At 40.6% G+C, this 18,093-nt stretch overlaps 1 protein-coding gene across 1 annotated transcript in view; it reads right to left on the bottom strand.

The window, feature by feature from the left end:
- Window positions 1-12,080, bottom strand: part of neo1a (neogenin 1a) — a 170,721-nt gene extending 158,641 nt beyond the window's left edge. Inside the window, exon 1 of the mRNA XM_085349868.1 lies at window positions 11,482-12,080. Within this exon, the coding sequence (XP_085205994.1) occupies window positions 11,482-11,572 (91 nt within the window). The 5' untranslated portion in view covers window positions 11,573-12,080. The remainder of the gene's footprint in view (window positions 1-11,481) is intronic.
- Window positions 12,081-18,093: the final 6,013 nt, after the last annotated feature.

The raw sequence follows: 18,093 nt of genomic DNA, 5'->3' as shown, positions 1-18,093 counted from the left end.
GGGCAGACATTTTGATCAAATGTATTCATCTCCCCTGTACTCTAAATCAAATTTCAGGATGTAATTAGCATTTTGATTGGAAAGCTCAAGCTCTGTGTTACTTAGAGCTCTGCGTTTCTAACATACAGTAGAAATGCCATCATGTTTCAAATAAGTGCCGCAGAGAGACACATTTATTCAACTGTGAAAGGCCAAAAAAGCAGAAAAGAGACAGCCAATTCCATTACATCATGGCAGCGTATTAAAAAGGCTTAAAGCAGCAATTTCACCATTTCAGCTGTCACTCTTGACCTCTGTTAGCTTCAGATGAGCTCAGAGTTGAGAAGGAACTGGCTCCAATAACATGGTGAGAAGCCACTGCAGTCGGTAGAGCTCCACGCCAAAGGGGAGCTCCCAGTGGCACAAAGGAGCCTCTATCTAATGCTGAACTGTTCAAAGAATCGTTTCAGCTCACTCTGGCAGCAGAAACATTGGTTCATACCACCAGAATTTTTTCAGGGATCACCATAGCAGCAGGTAAAAATCAAAATAAAACCAGGGAGGTTGACTGGAGGGATTTCAAGAAGAAGAGGGACACTGGTTGATACATACACGACAAGTACATAACCCTCTCCTGGATCTACCTCTAAAGCCTAAACTGTTTAAACTTAATGACTGAGACTCAACAATCCAGGAAGCTGATGTGCTTTACATGCCAAGACAGTTCCATGGAAAAGTACAGTGCAGGACAAAAGGGGAAAAAAAAAAGAAGGAAAAATGACACCGTCTTCTGTTCTCGCAGAAGCAGTAGCACACTAACACACCAACTCCGCTTCAAAGTTAAGTGGTTTCAATAGATTTCTTAGAGAGAAAGAAGACAAACCAGTTCCCTGCTTGCAAAAAACCCACCAGGAAGGAGAAAATACAACTTCAAACAGAATTGTTCTGGCACATATTTACTATATTTGGCACAGCTCATTAACGACAGAAGAAAAACTTTCAGCGGGAGCTGTGCACCAATACTGAACTGGATTACAAGAGCTAACATAATAATAATCGACTCAATCACAATGTGACAGTAATCTGGTTTTCCAGAATAGCGCAACATTTTCAATCTTCAAAAAAAAAAAAAAAAAGACTAAAAATAAATCTTTTCCCAAACTCATTTTTAGAAATCAATGTTCTCTCACAAACCAAACCACACATCTACCAATGTCTTTACAATTCACCGCCACGAGCAAATCTGTAATTTTGTTCTAAACTAAACTTTCACAATAAAGAAAAAATAAAAAGAGTGTGGCGATCAATGCATCCGTCCATGATTATGTTTCTCGAATTAAGTGTCAATCTCACCGATCAGTGACGCCACAGTGGCAAAGTTATGTGAAAGCAGTCCCATTTATTCATTCTCTGTGAAAGTAGATGCAAATATCTGCTAGTTTTTGTCAAGCCGGGAAAGCTCTCTGAAGTTTGTTGATAAAACAGCTGTTCAACCCCAGATGGGTGGCATACGCCTATATACAAATACCCACCAAAACATACACACACATCCCACCAAGTCTAAAGCTGCCAAGAACCACGGCCGTGCACAAGACGAAGGCAGAAAGCTCCACTGAGCACAGCTCACAATCCTCTCTCTGTGACTGACTGCCCCCACACCCTTTCAACAAATGCCTTCATTCAGTCAATGTTCCTTTGACTGAATGAAGGCTGAGAGCCTCTCTGTGTACATGGGTGACTGATACCTTATAAGGGTATATGAAACCTCTCCAACATACAAGATCTGCTGAACTGGGCACCAGTGATATGAGCAGAGGAACATTGATTATGTTAAACACAACACTGTAGTTCAGCCCCAATCAAACACAATCCATTAGAGCAATCTCATGTTGGGATTAATGATTCAAATTGCATCAGCCATACTGCACGTTTATGATGAACAAAAATCATTATATTGGAGGAGCTGCATCGATTCTTGTTTGCCTGTAGTCGCTCTGAAGCACGAGCTACTTAACTACTGCACTACACCATGAACTACACCACCGAGAAGACTTTCAGGTTAATTCATCACACCCTGGATGTCCTCCAAAAGGACAGCAGAGAATAAATTCATGTCTGAGGACTGCGGGATGTTGGGACTCCAGCAGGTAGAGTGCACCCAAATGAAGGTTATTAATCCATCTTTCAAGAAAGAGTATTAGTCTCTCTTAATTTACAACCAGGACTGCTGCCAAGAATGAAACTCGACACCACACAGTTAGATTAAAAATATAAATGACACCAAATCAAATTCAAGATTCTTAGAAACAACGACTGACAGTACGAGAGTGGGTTAATCCAACCTCTGCAAGAAGGTGATGCCATCTAACATTTAACCCTATGTAGTAATAAGCACAACCCACGTGGATGTTCGAGTCTCGTCTGCTTGTTTTGCGTTCCACTTATACTTCAGATATCTGCTATTTTTCCATCCTATGTGCTTCCTTCTGAAAAGACTATTTTTTTAAATGTCCTTCACATGTAGTTGTTAAGAGATGCAACCGTGAGACTGCTTCAAGTGAAAGTCTCTGAATACAGAGACATCTTGCCATAGTTCTCGCAAACTCTTCTAACAGTGACTAGAAAAGCCTGGACAGGAACACTCAGATCTGCTTTTAAAGATTTAAACCACAACTGCTATTCCAGTTCTTTCAGCTTTATTACATTTTTCCAGTATTTACATAAAAATACAATAAATACAACCTTAAAGGATTTACAAAAGTTTTAGGGACAGGGAAATTTAAGCACTGTAAAAAAGAAAAAAAAAAAAAAAAAAAGGTTTAAGAGATCTTATTTTAATAGGAAATGCCTGTAATATGCTCCCCGGGGCTGTAAAAACAGTTTTGTGTATAAGAGCCTTGCACTCATTAGCTGAGGCTCATCTGACAAGCACAGCTTGCATGTGTCATAATCCTATGCAGCTGCCACTACCGACAGGAGACACCACGACAGGAGCTCAGGGGAACCAAAATAGCAAAAGTTGGAGGAAAAATTTTTAGGTTAAAAAAGAAAACTTCTCGCTGGCCTGCTGTGCTTGTAAAAAGATTCCCCCGGAATCCTTCAAGGTTTTGCCTGAACACCAAACCAGGGGAAACTACTCCTTTGCTTGCCGTTCACTACTTAAATCTAACATCAGTACACACGTCCTTCCATTTGCTGCTGTCACGCTGCAGTTATAAAAGACGTGCACTGCATCGCAAGAGCTTGGCTCCTGTGATTTTACTGCATGCAGTGAACGACTGGACAATGCCACTCTGTCCCGAAGAACACAACCGGCTGGAACTGCAGTCGAGCAGGTCATAAATATTACAAAACATCCAAACGCAAGACTACATACAGCACGTTAGTGAGACAACTTTCACTTACAGGCCTAAGTGCTGCTCGGATAAACACTTCAATATATAAAAAGGGCCAAAATGATTCTTATTTGTATGCAGTTTATTTTTTGAATGAACATAAACTCTTTACACACAACAATAATATTCTAAATATCTGCAGTCAAACAAGAAAAATAAATGATCACAGGGTAAAGAAAAAAAGAGGGGGTGGTAAATTCTATCAAAAGGTTAATTTCTGCAGGATCTTCTGAAAAGACGCCTTTAAGATCGCTATGATGATTTTTCTTTGATTCTTATTTATTAGATTATTTTCAAGGTAGGCTAAACACAATCTGCAACTCTCCAAAAACAGACGTCCTGCTGAGCTGAAAACATCGTCAAGATCGTGGCCCATCGCAACAACGCAGCTCTTTCCAGCTTTTGGTCTTGAGCCAGTGATACTCGCTTGCACAAACCCCACAGCACACACAGTTGCCTTAAGTGCACTGAAGCACACTGACCAAGATGGGAAACCGGGCTCTTATTGACACATAGCCATAATTTCAGTCTCCTCTTCGTATGCTTCGCTCATACTGCTGCTATTTGAGGCAGCCTGAGGAAAATGAAAAAAAAAACAAAAACCCTCCACTCTCCCAAAGGTCATTAAGCCGGAGCTAGGGTTGCCAACCGTCCCTTAAAAAACGGAATCGTCCCGTATTTAGAAACAAAAGCACACGTCCCGTGTTGAGCTAATAAGGGACGCACTTTGTCCCGTAATACAGTGAGAATCAAAAGTAGTCTATAAATGTTAATGGAATTAACGCTTTGTTTGAAAGCATAACTCCCAGCCCCTCTCCTGCTTTGTGACCAATGAGCTGACAGCACACTTATGACAATTCAGATTACCGCTCATCTCATTGGTCGAGGAAAGGTCGCTTGCGGAGAAAATACCGGAAGACAACAGATGACCACAACAAGAAGCATGGCCAACAGGGAAACAAACGCCGACACTGCGGTCTCGGACGACAGTACACCTAAAGCTGGGCAGACACTGTGTGATTTTTTCAGTCGCGTTATTCAGCTCCTGCTCAAACTGCACGATTGACTCGCAGGGGTTAGAAGTTGGTAGGTCACGATGCAGGTCTCACACTATACCACCCGATGCTCTGATGCGACCCGAGTGCTCACACTGTGCCTCCATAACATGAAGGTTATAACAGAAAATCTGTCGCTCTGTCTTTCACTCACACAGACACACAAACCACCACCATCAACTTTGCTAAATTGCTAATGAAAAACATTGATCAGGCAGCTGTGAATGAGCAGCAGTGTAAATCCAACTATTTTCACGGTTGTTGTGGTCGTGATAATTTTGTGATGCCACATCGAAAAGGCTCGGATGAGCTTTCCGAAGTTCTACAAGTTGTGCCTCCATCGCTTGTGTCCAGATCACACGCTGCACAGCCGTGCTGCTCCGTCTTTTTCACCGACGTTTACGTGTTTGCGCGTGAGCAGTGTGAGCGGCTCACGAGCGATTGATGATCGGGAGCTGCTCGAGGTGTTAATCGCTTCTCGTTACCCCACGTATACTACACGATGCACGATGAAGGCCAAAATTGGGCCGATCACCAAATCGGTCGCACGACTCAAAAATCGGCTCAAAATGGGCCAGAAATCGCACAGTGTGAGCCCAGCATTAGAGCAGCAATGTTTGTTCGCTCAGAGAAAGAAAAAAAGGCTGCAAAAGCACAGGGAGGAATGGGAAAAGGGAAACACCTGGCTGGAAAAGGTCACCATAACACCTATAAAGCGCACTGCACTGTGTGCCGGCGCACTTTTTCCATAGGCATGCTTCTAATGGTGGGCACATGAAGAACATGAGGGGCGTGAAAGCTCAGGGAACCCTTAACCAATTTCTTGTCCACCAGGCCACGGCAGAAGCAGATATGGTATGTAAACACTGGTTTGTTTTTTAAACCCTCTGGTTAAGGTTAATATGGGCATGTGCAGTGAATATCAGCGCTATGTGGCCAGAAGTGTGATAATATAATTTATTTTGTGTAATAAACAACTGCAAGGATAGATGATTACAACAAATAGATGACTAATACATAAAAGTAATACATAGATGAATAATGATGATGAGTTATGATGCGTAATCATGGGAACAAGTGGGTTTACAAACAGGAGCAGCTGATTAGCATTAGAAAAGCTGAAATAATACCTCAACTGAAGCCAATTGTACTAAATGCACTAAATGTGCACAGTTACAAGAATATTTTTCGTTCTATTGCTTTCTATTAATTTATATAATTTTAAGTTAAGCAGGACAGAGTTCTTTTAAAGAAAGATTTACTTTTATTCTCAAAAGTTAAGCATGACAGGCTTCTGTTTAAGAAAGAGACCTGTTTTACTGTGTTAATGTTGTCATTTTGAGCTAAAAATAAATGGCTAAATGATCATTTGTTTCCCATATGGTCATATCACAAAGAATATGCATCTGCTTAAATCAAATTCAAGTCAAATGGTTAAAAAATAATTTCACACACACAAAAAAGAGCTACCACACTGGGAAGGGTGAAGACAACTAGGTTGCCCGGCCCTGGCCACGAGGTGTCCCTTATTTATTTTTCAGGGAGTTGGCAACCCTAGCCGGAGCATCACTCAATCACAGAGGAACGGGGAAGCCTGGAGAGCCTGGCTGCAGCACAGTGAAGTAGAAATTTTGCATTCTGTTCTATTTTTAAAATAGACGTAAAAGGAAGCGTGAAAATGAGTGAGGCAAATATGTTTCCAGGAAGTCTCCAGTAAAGGATATAAATGCTGTTGATGTAATGTCCCTCAGGTTACCAAGTCTCAAAAGAGTCTTCACACAGGGCAGTATGGACAGCTTTATGGTCTCTAGACACTCGTCAGCCTCTTTAAAGTCCAAGCATTTTTTTCCCCCAGCTTTCTTTGTTTTGACATGAAAGGGTGAGCAGACACAAAGACGGCAGACGGTAGTCGAAGTGGAAAGGTGCACCGTCTGACATATTTTTAGGCACAGCAGGAGCATCTCTTGAGCCGAGAAGTTCAGCTCTAAGAAGGACGCACTTGATGTGAGCGCCTTTCTGTGAACTGACCAATCGTAATACACAATAGACTGGCTTTCAAAGAACTGAGAAACATGATGGTTGAAGACAGCACCAGAGACTTTATAAAGAAAAGGAAAATCTTCATTTTAAGCCCTTTATATATGAAACGACTCTAGAGTACAGTGACAGCATTAACATCATCATTCAACCAGCTTCTATGAACATGGGTCTCTTTAACATTCAAACAGCATGACGAATAAAGTTAACTTGAACGACAGCTGATATTTTTCTATCAATATGAGGCATTCATATTGATAGAAAAATTGGCTTTTAATACCTTCAACATTGCTACACATCACTTCCCCCCCAAAATGCTAATGTTTATTTCTGCACTCCTCAAGGTAAAACCTCATTTTTATCTGCCTACTAAACTCAAAAAACAAGAAACTACATACACTACATGTAACGTAGTATAGAGGAAAACTCAGAACCCTGATACAGGCCACTGAATGTCTAGGAGTAGGAGAAACTAGTGTTTCTCTGCAATACATCAACACAAGCAGCATTTCATCTTAGCAGGGGGGCAGCTACAGCTATATGCTTGCCTATGATCTGCTCGGGGTTTTAGACCATGATGCAAGTTTGGATTCGCTTCGCTCAAAGCAGCTCTGCTTCAGCAACACAGCAACCAGCAAGTCAGTCTAGTCTATGCCCCAAACGGAGACCAACAATGCCAGAGCAACAGCTCTTATGAACAATTAACAAGGAGGGGGAAATTTTCAAATTTAATAGAGTCTTAGTCTGATGGAGAAATCTTTCAAACTCACAACTGACACCGAGTTTTATATGGCAAGAAACTGGATCAAATGTGATAAGGATGCTCTACTTATTCTACATTCTTCTGATTCTCAATCTTGTAACTTCGGTCTACGCTGTAGGCAGTGTTTAAATATGAGCAATTTATGAGCTAATTAACAAACTTGGGAACCGTATGTGATGATATAAAAGACAATAACTATTGGTTAGCCACAGAAGGCTTGAGCATGTGTATGCCTGCCCGTGGAACAACTATAGAGTATAGACAGTATAAAAGATTGTCGCAGGTTCGTGACCTGAAAAGTAAAGTGTGTATATTTGACCTGCATTAATTTCGAAGGCCAGCAGGGGGCGACAGCTTGTGTTCGTACAGAAGTTTATTTGGAAAACATCCACTTGCTTTGTGACCTCAGTACACAGGTTCATGAAAAGGGCATCAAGTTTGTCTTGTAAATAATAATTTTATAATATTTGTAATATTTAAGTAATATTTGTGATTTATAAGGCGTTAGTCAATGAGGGCTCTTTTGTTTCACGAAACACCACATTTTCAACGGAGAAAATCCTGTTATAGATGTGTTATGATGGTACTTCACTAGCTATGGTGACATTACAGTGACTACACCCATCATTTATACGGTTTGCTAGAAACGACGACTACTTTTGTTGGTATTTCAGCTTTGACTGATCCTTGTAGTTTCTCTCTAGAGAGAGAAATGAGGACTTCTGTGGTAGCCGGGTTGGGTGTTTAAAATTTAGATTGTCCTCTCCAGCTTCAACCCATTCAACCAATCGGCATTTGATTTAAACACACCCATCGCTTATGAGCGGGCACTGTTAGCTCAGAGGGCTGCGTGAAATTCTGCCTCCCTAACCCTTCCAAAACTTTTCACGTAATGCTTCTCTCTGCAAAGGAGCAAAGAAACGCAAACAAATACCAACACTGGATCATAAATCAGCCTCCGGACAGCTGAAAGGGGGTGATTACACTTAGCCCAACTACCTAAAAGAAGCAACAGCAGCTGTTAAGCCATGCATTCAGAGAATATTGATCCACCCGTTCACGCTGCCAATTACATGTGATAAACTGCTGTCGCCGTTCTTAGCAAAAATCATTTCATTAACAGCTTTTTGTTTTATTGCCCCTGCAAACCTTGAACAAAAGGAATAAGGCACAACCTGCCTGATGTTTTCAACTATGCCATAAGAGCAGCAACAAACTGAGCCCTCACATCAGTGGCAATTGCAGATCAGTAGCATAGCCTAATGGGGTGGTTTCATTAGTGAAGCAGATGAATCAAATACTTGGCCAAATGTGCAATTATCCGTATCTCTGCGGATGGAGGTCATTAGGACTTAGTATGAGCTATTGGAGCCCATAAATAAATGATCAGTAAACAGCACACTCTATGCAGCAGAGACAGCAGATGACTCTGCATCATGGCCCCTCTCAAATCATCACAATAGCATGTGGACCTGTGGAAAAGACTCAGTCCATTTTTGAGGTGAAGTTTGTGTAAATGGATAAAAGAGGACATTTTTGCACATTTTGTGAACAGATTAAAGAGCAGACGGAGGGTCATGCTTGAATTATTCTTGAAAATTCATGGATGATGATCCACCTTTAAGCCTTCCTTCTCTCCCCCCCACTCCCTAAAATGTCATTTAGGACCACCAGGGCGTTCCCAAACAACAAAACAAAGGTGGTAAATTATGTTCTTAGCAGCAGAGTCCAGAGAGAAGAACTTAAACGCGCAAAAGAAAAGAAAGGTTGTTTAGAAGGCTTGAGCAGCGTTGCATGTAAGATGGTATGTGAGGATAAAACCCTGGAGAGAGCAATGCGAGCGCAGAGGGTTGCCAAATGTTTACACATTTCAGCAAGTTATTTGCATTGTCCTGTGGGAGACAATCAGCACTCAGCTCCCTCCCAGCAGGATTACAGAGATAACCCCGAGATAAAGAAGAGCCTAAATGGATCTCCTCTAACTGGGACTTGTTTACCAAAAAAATCCCTTAAAACTTCTTGAGACATTTTCAAAGTTCCATCATAAGAGCTTCAGAGGAGAAAGGGCTAACAATAGCAGCAGTTTGTCTGAACCTTTACAGGTTTTTCCAACGTTACACAGCGAGTCCCGAAACCCAACGAGACAGACTCAAAACTCTTTTTTTTTTTTAAGTTAAGACCACAACTCCGCCATCCTTGATAAAGATAAAAGTTGTGGCCACATTCAGGACCTCAAAGAAATGTGTTTTGGATAAACAGATATTTTCGGAGAAGGGGACCCCACAATTAGTAATTTGAAACTCTCCCTGCGTGTGGGTCCCAGTCCAATTCTCTGGAATCAATCAAAGCTCCCAAAGGAACTCCCTGGACCCCTTAATCTCCTGGTTTTATTACTTTCCAGACAGTCGGCCTGTTTCACCCTACCCCCATTTCTCTTTTGTACTGATCTCCAGCAAAGCCAAGGAGGGGCTTTTTTCCCCTCTCTATCTCCCCTTCCACTACTGCAGAGCTCTTTTCATGCAGGAAAGGGTCTTTCATCAGGCTCCACACGCAAGAGAGCCCAACAGCTAGCAGAGGCCCGTCTCTTCTCTCTTTCTTTGCACATTCATTCTTTTTAAGTGACAAACCACACAGCGTGCTTTCAAAAAAAAGAAAAAAACAAGGTGCACGGACCTTCTGTTTTGACACACAAAAGTATTTTTATTTGCATATCCTGAGAATTAACGGAGAAAATTGGGCCATGTTGCACAAGAGTCAGTTACTGCCACATTTTCTTTTGGTCCAGACCTCATGCTGCTGTGTTTGATAAGGTCTGCCAGCTTAAATGATAAAGATATGACTTTGTCACGATGGGGTATGCGATAAGGGCTGGAGCTGTGCACTCCAATGACTGCTGGAAAAACATTTTTCCAACATTTTCTTTTTTCTTTCTCAGCAGGTGATCCAGGTGATTGATATATGCATTTTTTTTTCTCTGCCCGTTCTGTTGGTTTTTGTCTTTTGCCCTTCTCCCCCGTCCCTCTTCTCAGCTGTTTTTCTTTCCCTCTTTCTTTCTCCCCTTCTTTCCCCCAGTCAAGTCTGTCCCGTATTCAGTAAGTGAAAATAAAATAAACAATAAAAGGTGAATCAAATGGACCATTACGGCAAGGCTGGGATGGTCAGTTTGGTAAAGTAAATCCGTTGGGCATCTTTCTTTGCCTTTAGACAACAATTCTGATGGCAAAAGAGCCAAACGGGACAGGCCAAAAAAAAAAAAAAAAAGAAATCTTAAATGTGAAAATAAGTTGGCAGCATTAAACCTTATTCTGTATCTGAAAAAAAAAGGAAAAACATTTTTCCTCATGACTCTCCAATTTATCTCAGGCACCGCTGGCTCCAAGTGCCAATAACAGACTGTGTGCTGGGTTTTTCTGAACCCCCCACCCCCTTACACACACACACACTCACTCTCATTATTCTAAGAACAAGAAATCACGCCCAGTATCGGTGAAATTGTGTGTGTGAGACAATACTACTAGTTGAAAGAACATATATTACCGACATGCACACACTGCAGTGCAGTGGCCGCACTTCAAAACAATTAACAGAAGCAAATGAATCGGGTCTGTTTATCCATCAGCAAAACATGTATTGACGCCCAGTAATGAGATGTCTGCTGGACTGATGATGCCAGCTTATTACCTGACAGTGAACACTAATGACCCTTTGCATAGTGTAAGTGTGCGCCCCCCCCCGGAAATTCCATGACCACACACACACACCTTGTCTCACACAGATTGATGGATAGACTCCAACACACCAAGCAGAATCTGTTGCTTGGCCTTTGCAGGTTTATTGCACATAATTCAGAGACACGCTCATGAACACAACTACACCGCATGTCTGGCAATGGCTTGAATGACAACCGGAGAAACCTATCAGCAGTTCTGCCTCAACAGCCTCCACGCAGACAAAAGGACGGAGTGTGAAAGCGTGTTGCTTTTGCTGCTCGGAAGAGGGGCTGGTCTCGGATTAAACAGTGTGCCTGTAGTGGAAAGTAGCCGACTTTTAAAGTTATCTAAATATGGAAGTGTGTCTGACCCGAACGCCGCAGAATTAGCTACCTAACCCCCTGTCTGATTTCCCCCCTTCCCGAGACATTCCGTGCGTTTTTCCATTCCAACTCCTCTAAGACAACCCAGGCAAGTTCCTCCAACCGAGGCACGAAGAAGCAGACACACAGCACAACTATTAGTGGGTTGCGGGCATTTACCTTTGTCAACATGCTTTGCAGCGGTGGTCTCCGTGTAGAGAAAGGTGAGACAGAGGAGAGAGAGGAGCGACAGAGCTCCCCGCTCGGCCATCACTTTTCACGAATAAATCTTTGCAGGCTTTAAGAACCCCGGAGAAGCTGTTTTTGTTTTTTAAATAAATAAATATATATAAATCCTTAAAATCCCCGTCCACCTCCTGTGAATGCACAAAGAGAAGAAGGAAAAAAAAGTTCAACGTCCTAAAATGTGCAGGAACATCCGGAGCCAGGTAGGCTACTTTTAAAACTGGCCGGATGAAACATGTAGCTGGAAGGAGAGAGCCGCAGGTTACACACTGTTTTCTCAACTTGATCGAGGCAGAGGTTGGGGAAGGGAAAAAACCACTGAAATCAATCCATTGCCACGGAGGCGCAGTCTCAGAAAGATTTGCGCACGACTCGGCACAGACGCGTCCACTATACCGCTCCCGACATTTGCCGAGCGCGCAAAAGACTAGAAAGAGCTCCGTTGGAGTAAAAGATAAGATCCAAGCCGAAGGAGAAATCTCTGCCGCGGCCAGCTCACTGATCGCGGACGGGACGTAAGAGGAGCAGCGTGTTGTAGGGCTGGATCTCCACGGGCTCCCCGGAAAACAGGGCGTGGAGTCTCACAGAGGTTTGGATCATGGGCCGCTTCTTTGCGCTCAGGCGAAAGCTAAAATATGGAGTGGGAGTGCAAAGCAGCGACAGCACCTCATTTCCGCTAGTGGTGTGCCATACCAAGTAAACGCAGCGCCAGTATTGACCCTTACTGATACTTTTAATCTATAAAGTTAGAAGGAGAGCAGTGTGCCATGATTTATGACACAAATCATCATCGATTTGCAAATATAATTAATGCTGAACACATTTTAAATACCATTAAATCACTGTGTTTTTACTTTCCACACTGACTAGTTAACACACCTTTCCGTTTTTCATGCATTTTAAAACTTTTGGAGACCAGGAGTGTTAAGGTTTCTGTTCCTAAAAGCACAACTTCTGTTGTTTAAATGTTTTATAGGCAATAAATAAAATAGACCTGACAGTCAACACAGAGGATCATGATGTTTTTAATGTTGGAAGTATATATTTTTCAAATGTAGGCATTTCACGAAATTCAGTGGGATACATACTGAACTTCCAGAATAGAAGCAAAGTATCAGTCCGCACTAGTACTACCGATATCTGGATCGATCCACCCTCCTCTAATATCTGCCAAAATATTGAGCAAATTCACATCATCAATGAAGTCTTCATCTCCTTAAGATTTTAGTGATATACTTCACATCAATATTCAGTTGTGTTACTCTGTCTCACTAATTAGCACCACACACAAGCTGTTAAATATCACGACCCACTATCACATAAAGATATAATACATGAGACTCGCAGCTCATTAATCTGTGCCCCTCACAACATCCTATTTTTATCTATGAGGTTTGCACTGGTGGCTAATTAGCAACAGACTCCCATTAGACAGGCGCCATCTTGGAAAAAACTTGAAAAGCCAATAACTTCATGAAATATAAATAAAAAGGCAAACCGAAAAGCATTTTAAATAGTTTGGCCATCAGTGTTGGTCAAGTTACTTGAAAAAAGTAATCAGTAACTAATTACTGATTACCTCCCCCAAAAAGTAATCCTGTTACTTTACTGATTACTTATTTTCAAAAGTAATTAATTACTTAGTTACTTAGTTACTTTTTAAAAACACGATTTACAACCTGAAGAGGTGATAAAGCGATAGATCTTTCAGCCCAATTCTACTTTTTCTGCATAATCCATCATACAAAATGTAATCAAATGGAAAAGTCTCTTTTTAACTTGTTTTATTAGTTTTAACCTTTTAACTTTATGCATCAAGCAAAAATTTAATTATATGCAACATTCTCTGACTGGAAGAAATTAGTTTAACATTTAAACCTATTTTCTGCACATTCCACCACATAAAATAAAATATTTTGTGTGTTTACACTCAGTCTTTCAAATAGATGCAAGTAAAACACAGCAGAAAATAAATAAAGTCAAAGACTCAGCGGTCCTGTTGCTCTATTTTCACCTGTAAAGCAGGAGTTGGGTAGGCGGAGGTTTACCCTGGTGCAGGTGTGCTGCGGTCAGTGGAAGGATATGGCAGCTCTGTGAGTTTCCCATTCGTAGCTACTCGGTGCTTCCTTGGAAGTTTAGGGTTTTTTTCGCTGTAAAAAGAAGTTTTCTTCCCACGCACAGCGGACACTAATGTTTTTGTCACTTTTTATGGAATCAAACTCAAAGTAAGGTCAGTACTTCCACACTTTAAACGCTGCACGCTCATACTCTCTCCTGCACTCGATATGTGATCCACTGTTGATCTGCACACAGCTGTTGTCACCAACGGCGCACTCGCTTACGTCACTGTCGTGAGACATTCTCGCAAAAGATTCACGGTTTTAGTAACGCAGTAACGCAGCGTTCCTACGGGAAAGTAAAGGTAATCTAATTACCGTTTTTGCAATAGTAATCCCTTACTTTACTCGTTACTTGAAAAAAGTAATCGGATTACAGTAACGCGTTACAAATAACGCGTTACTGCCCATCTCTGTTGGCCATACTTACGCCTCATTTTCAAATCCTCAATATACTGTTCAACAAAACTGCAAGGACAGATATGGAAGACTTCAGAATAACAGTTTTTTGTTGTTGTTGTTGTTGTTGTTTAGCAGAGGTGGCTAGGCTAATTTCCATACAATAAGGATGGCCACCGGAAGCTGCAGATATATACACTCACTAAAGTTAATCAAACTGGTAATGAGTGTATATTGAGTAGTAGTATGTGACAAGCAAAGAGAATAATTAAACAATCCTCAACTCACTAAACTTTACAGGTTAAAATGACATTTTAGCCCATTAAACAGCTTTAGGCATATACATATATATGACTAAAGGGAGAGAGAGAGTTTTATAGAGTTTTCATGTGTGTGTGTGTGTGTGTGTGTGGGGGGGGGGGGGGGTAGATTAATCTATTCAATCAATTCAATTATTTATAAAGCGTCAAATCACAACAGCAGTCCGCTTAATATTGTAAGGTAGACCCTACAATCAAATCAAAACAGTCATATGACCTCCCATGAGCAAGCACTTTGGCGACAGTGAGAAGAAGAACACCCTAATTATAATTCACATCAGTTGTGGATTTGTTAGCCATACATTTTCCAAATCATAGGTGATATTTTGATATTTTTACCTCTTTCTTAATCCTGTACTTTCAGGTTGCAGAGAGCAAGTAGCAGTGTTATATCCATGCCTATTGAAGCTGTCTCTGTAACATTTTTTCCTGTTTGGAATAACGTCTGCTAAAATCCAAGCACTCTCAGAGCCCAACATCTGTAACCTGATACGGACAGATGATGTCACTTTGTGGCCGGGAATCAGAAGATAGGATTAAAGCCCTAAATCAAGTTGCTTAAAATAAACTCTGTGACTGTATGCATCGTTAGAGGACAAGGAAGCGGGGAAAGTGCACGTCCTTGCTTTAAAAAAAAGATGGGGAATTAAAAGAGTATTATATCAAGGTGAAAAGTCTGACATTTACACCGCTTTCCTTTTTGAGGAAGGCTCTTCTCTGCATAAAAAGTGACTGCTTGTTTGCAGTAAATGGAGCAGAATTATGAAATCAAAAACAAGTGCTGTATTCTCCTTCAGCTTGTGACTATGCTTTAGGGAGGAACAAAAAAGGAAGGGTGCCCTCTTTGGAAACCGATGGCATCCCAACACTGCTGTATCATCCAGACAGTCTTTCACTCAGACACATGGAACAGCTCCCCCCACTGGTATGAGTAATCCATGACATATTAATCATGAGCATTTCTCCCTCTGGGCACGAGAGCGCGAGAGCTTCTTTTTGTTTGGTGTCGTTTCCCTGAACATCTCATTTTAACTGTCATATATAACGTTTTCACTTTCAATTAATGACACCTTCTTTCTGGCATGGTGCGCCCCAGGGCTCACCTTTTGGGCTAATGTCATTTTCTTTATACCATTGTTTTTCATTCTTTCATTCTCTTTCATTGTTTCATCCCCTTTCATTCTCGTACAAGCTAAATAAATAATTGGATGTATTTAAACCAAATATCCCACTGGAGTTTTATATCTATTTAGCTGCCTTCAAGGACTTCACATCTGGTGTAGCTCAATTCCTTTCACCCACATCACACAAATCTGAACACATGAAATCAAGAACATACAGCCCTCTCTCTACATAGGCTGAGGAAACTGAAGAGATTCATTATTATTTTGCTGATTTTTAAAGCTATAGAAATATATTATGCTATATTATTACATGTTGTGTTATTTACACAATACCCATTAATGAATTGTTAATTATAACCTAATAATATAATGCATAGTATTGTGCCTTTGAAATGCCTTGGTGTTCCCCCAGATGTGGACGAACTGGTTGAGGAGAAAGAGGTCTGGGTTTCTCTTCTTAGGCTGGTGCCATTGTTACCTGGCCCCAGATAAGTAGAAGAAAGTGGATGGATGGATGGACAGTGCTGTGCAGAATTCTTTAGTCTTCCTTCATTTTTTAAATATTTGCTAGGAAAATTCGAAATAGTTTATTAGTTGAAATGTGTAGAAACATAACTGGAGATATGGTATATAAGTCAAAAACAAAGCTCTTACAATTCCAGCAAGCTTGAAAGTCAATATTTGGTATGACCACCTTTATTGTCCAATACAGTCTCAAATCTCTTACTCAGCTTTCATGTCATTTCTTTAAATAGTCTTCAGGAATATTTCTCCAGGCTTCTTGAAGGACATTCAAAGCTCTTCTTTCGATGTTTCTGCCTTTTGTTCTGTTTTCTGTCAAGATGATCCCAAACTGCTTTAATGATCTGGGGTCTGGGGAGGCCAATCCATGACTGATAGTGTTACATTGTGTGTTTTTCTACCCATGCATGCTTTTGCTGTATTGGCAGTGTGTTTGGGATCATTTGCTCACTGAAAAATTAAGATGATTAGAAGATGACACTTTGTGGACGGTACTACATGCCAGAGCAAAAACTGATGGGATTTTTTTGTGTTCATATTTCCATCATCTCCTTGTTTTTCTTCCTTATTAATAGCCACACTTATACTGAGAACATATCTGATAAATTGACAGGTCAGCTGAAGGACCATAAGCATCTCTCAGGTTCTGTGTCAGGTCTTTACTGGATTTTTTCTATTTTTTAAGGACATGACTTTTAGATACTGTTTGTCTTAATTAGTTTTTTTTTAAGTTGTCATTTCTTCCTTTGCCCTCCATTTGTCCAACTTTTTTTGAGGGCTCACAGTATGTCATGGTAGTGTAATCTACAGCAAGTTTTTAGCTCTTAGTGAATCACCTTGTTGGTCCAAAAATACTATTTATGCCCGTCAAACTGTGTTATTCTTTTCATTTTTGTAACTTAAGCTAAAGGAATTGGAACAAATTATATGTTTTTGTAAGAAAGTGAGAAAACAAATAAAAACCAAATTTTGTGAAATTAAAAAAATATGGTCAGGTACATTGACTGGACTGAAAGTAAATTTAAAAAAAAAAAGACAGCCAATGTTCAACAAAAGCCTCAAAGTGGTTCAAGGCCTTAACATTACAAGAAAGTCTGACTCCTTGAAAACAACCAGTGTTGGCTCAAGACTTTTGCACAGTAGTGTACTTTTGCACTCATGACGAAAAAGCCATTTTTACTACTGAATACTGAGTATATATGTTGCTAAACTTTTCATACTGTTACTTAACTAGGATTATGAGTTTTGCTTTTCTAAACAGTTTTTAATGCAGAAAGGAGATCTTGTGCAGTCCCACCTTTTAGGTAATACCATCTATATGAAGGCAGGTTTGCACATGAGCCTGAAATATTTGTCCCAAGTGTTTTCCAACCTTTATTTCTGATCCAATATTATGACTTACTGTGGACTCACTGATTTTCACTTGGTCCTCTTAGACACACTCCACAGAAAACTAAACTAAACTAACTAAAATGCTAGCAATGCCCCTGTTTTTGGGGTGTAACAGATAAGAATTAAGTTCATAATGATGTCAAAGAGCTTTAGTTTGTTGGTATACTTAAAAAGATCATCAAACTAGCTCAGAGAGGCAATGAAATCTTATCAGCAACATTGCAATGCAAATTTGCCTTTACATCACTCAGACTTAACATTATAATTTATCAAACAAATGTTGTGGACCCTGTTTAAATTGAGTCGACTGATTGATTTTTGACTGACCAAAAAGTAAATAATTAACAAACCCTCAGTGTCTGGTGGCCTTGTGCTTAAATAGCGCAGCCCCAGAGTTTTACAGCCCTGTTTTGGTTTGATGTGCCTGCATCTCCATGAGCAGCAGCCCCTCCACAAAACATACATGTGAACTGAAAAGCAAGTACGGCACGCTGAGATCAATTTAAGACGAGATTTACATAAGGTCTCATCACGGCTGCATATTAACGTAGCTTTACGGGTCCCGTTTGTCCCTGCACTGAAACAAAGCAAACACATAAAAAACAGCTGTTTCATACAGAATAAGAATAATTGCATTTTTGTATCAGGGGATCTTTTTGTTGTTAGGAAGTT

The sequence above is a fragment of the Diplotaxodon limnothrissa genome, linkage group LG1, assembly GCF_057381915.1.
Source record: "Diplotaxodon limnothrissa isolate DT_005_m linkage group LG1, D_limnothrissa_male_GT1.1, whole genome shotgun sequence".
Taxonomy (NCBI): domain Eukaryota; kingdom Metazoa; phylum Chordata; class Actinopteri; order Cichliformes; family Cichlidae; genus Diplotaxodon; species Diplotaxodon limnothrissa.
Note: the sequence above shows the minus strand (reverse complement) of the source record. Positions and strands in the feature narration are given on the sequence as shown.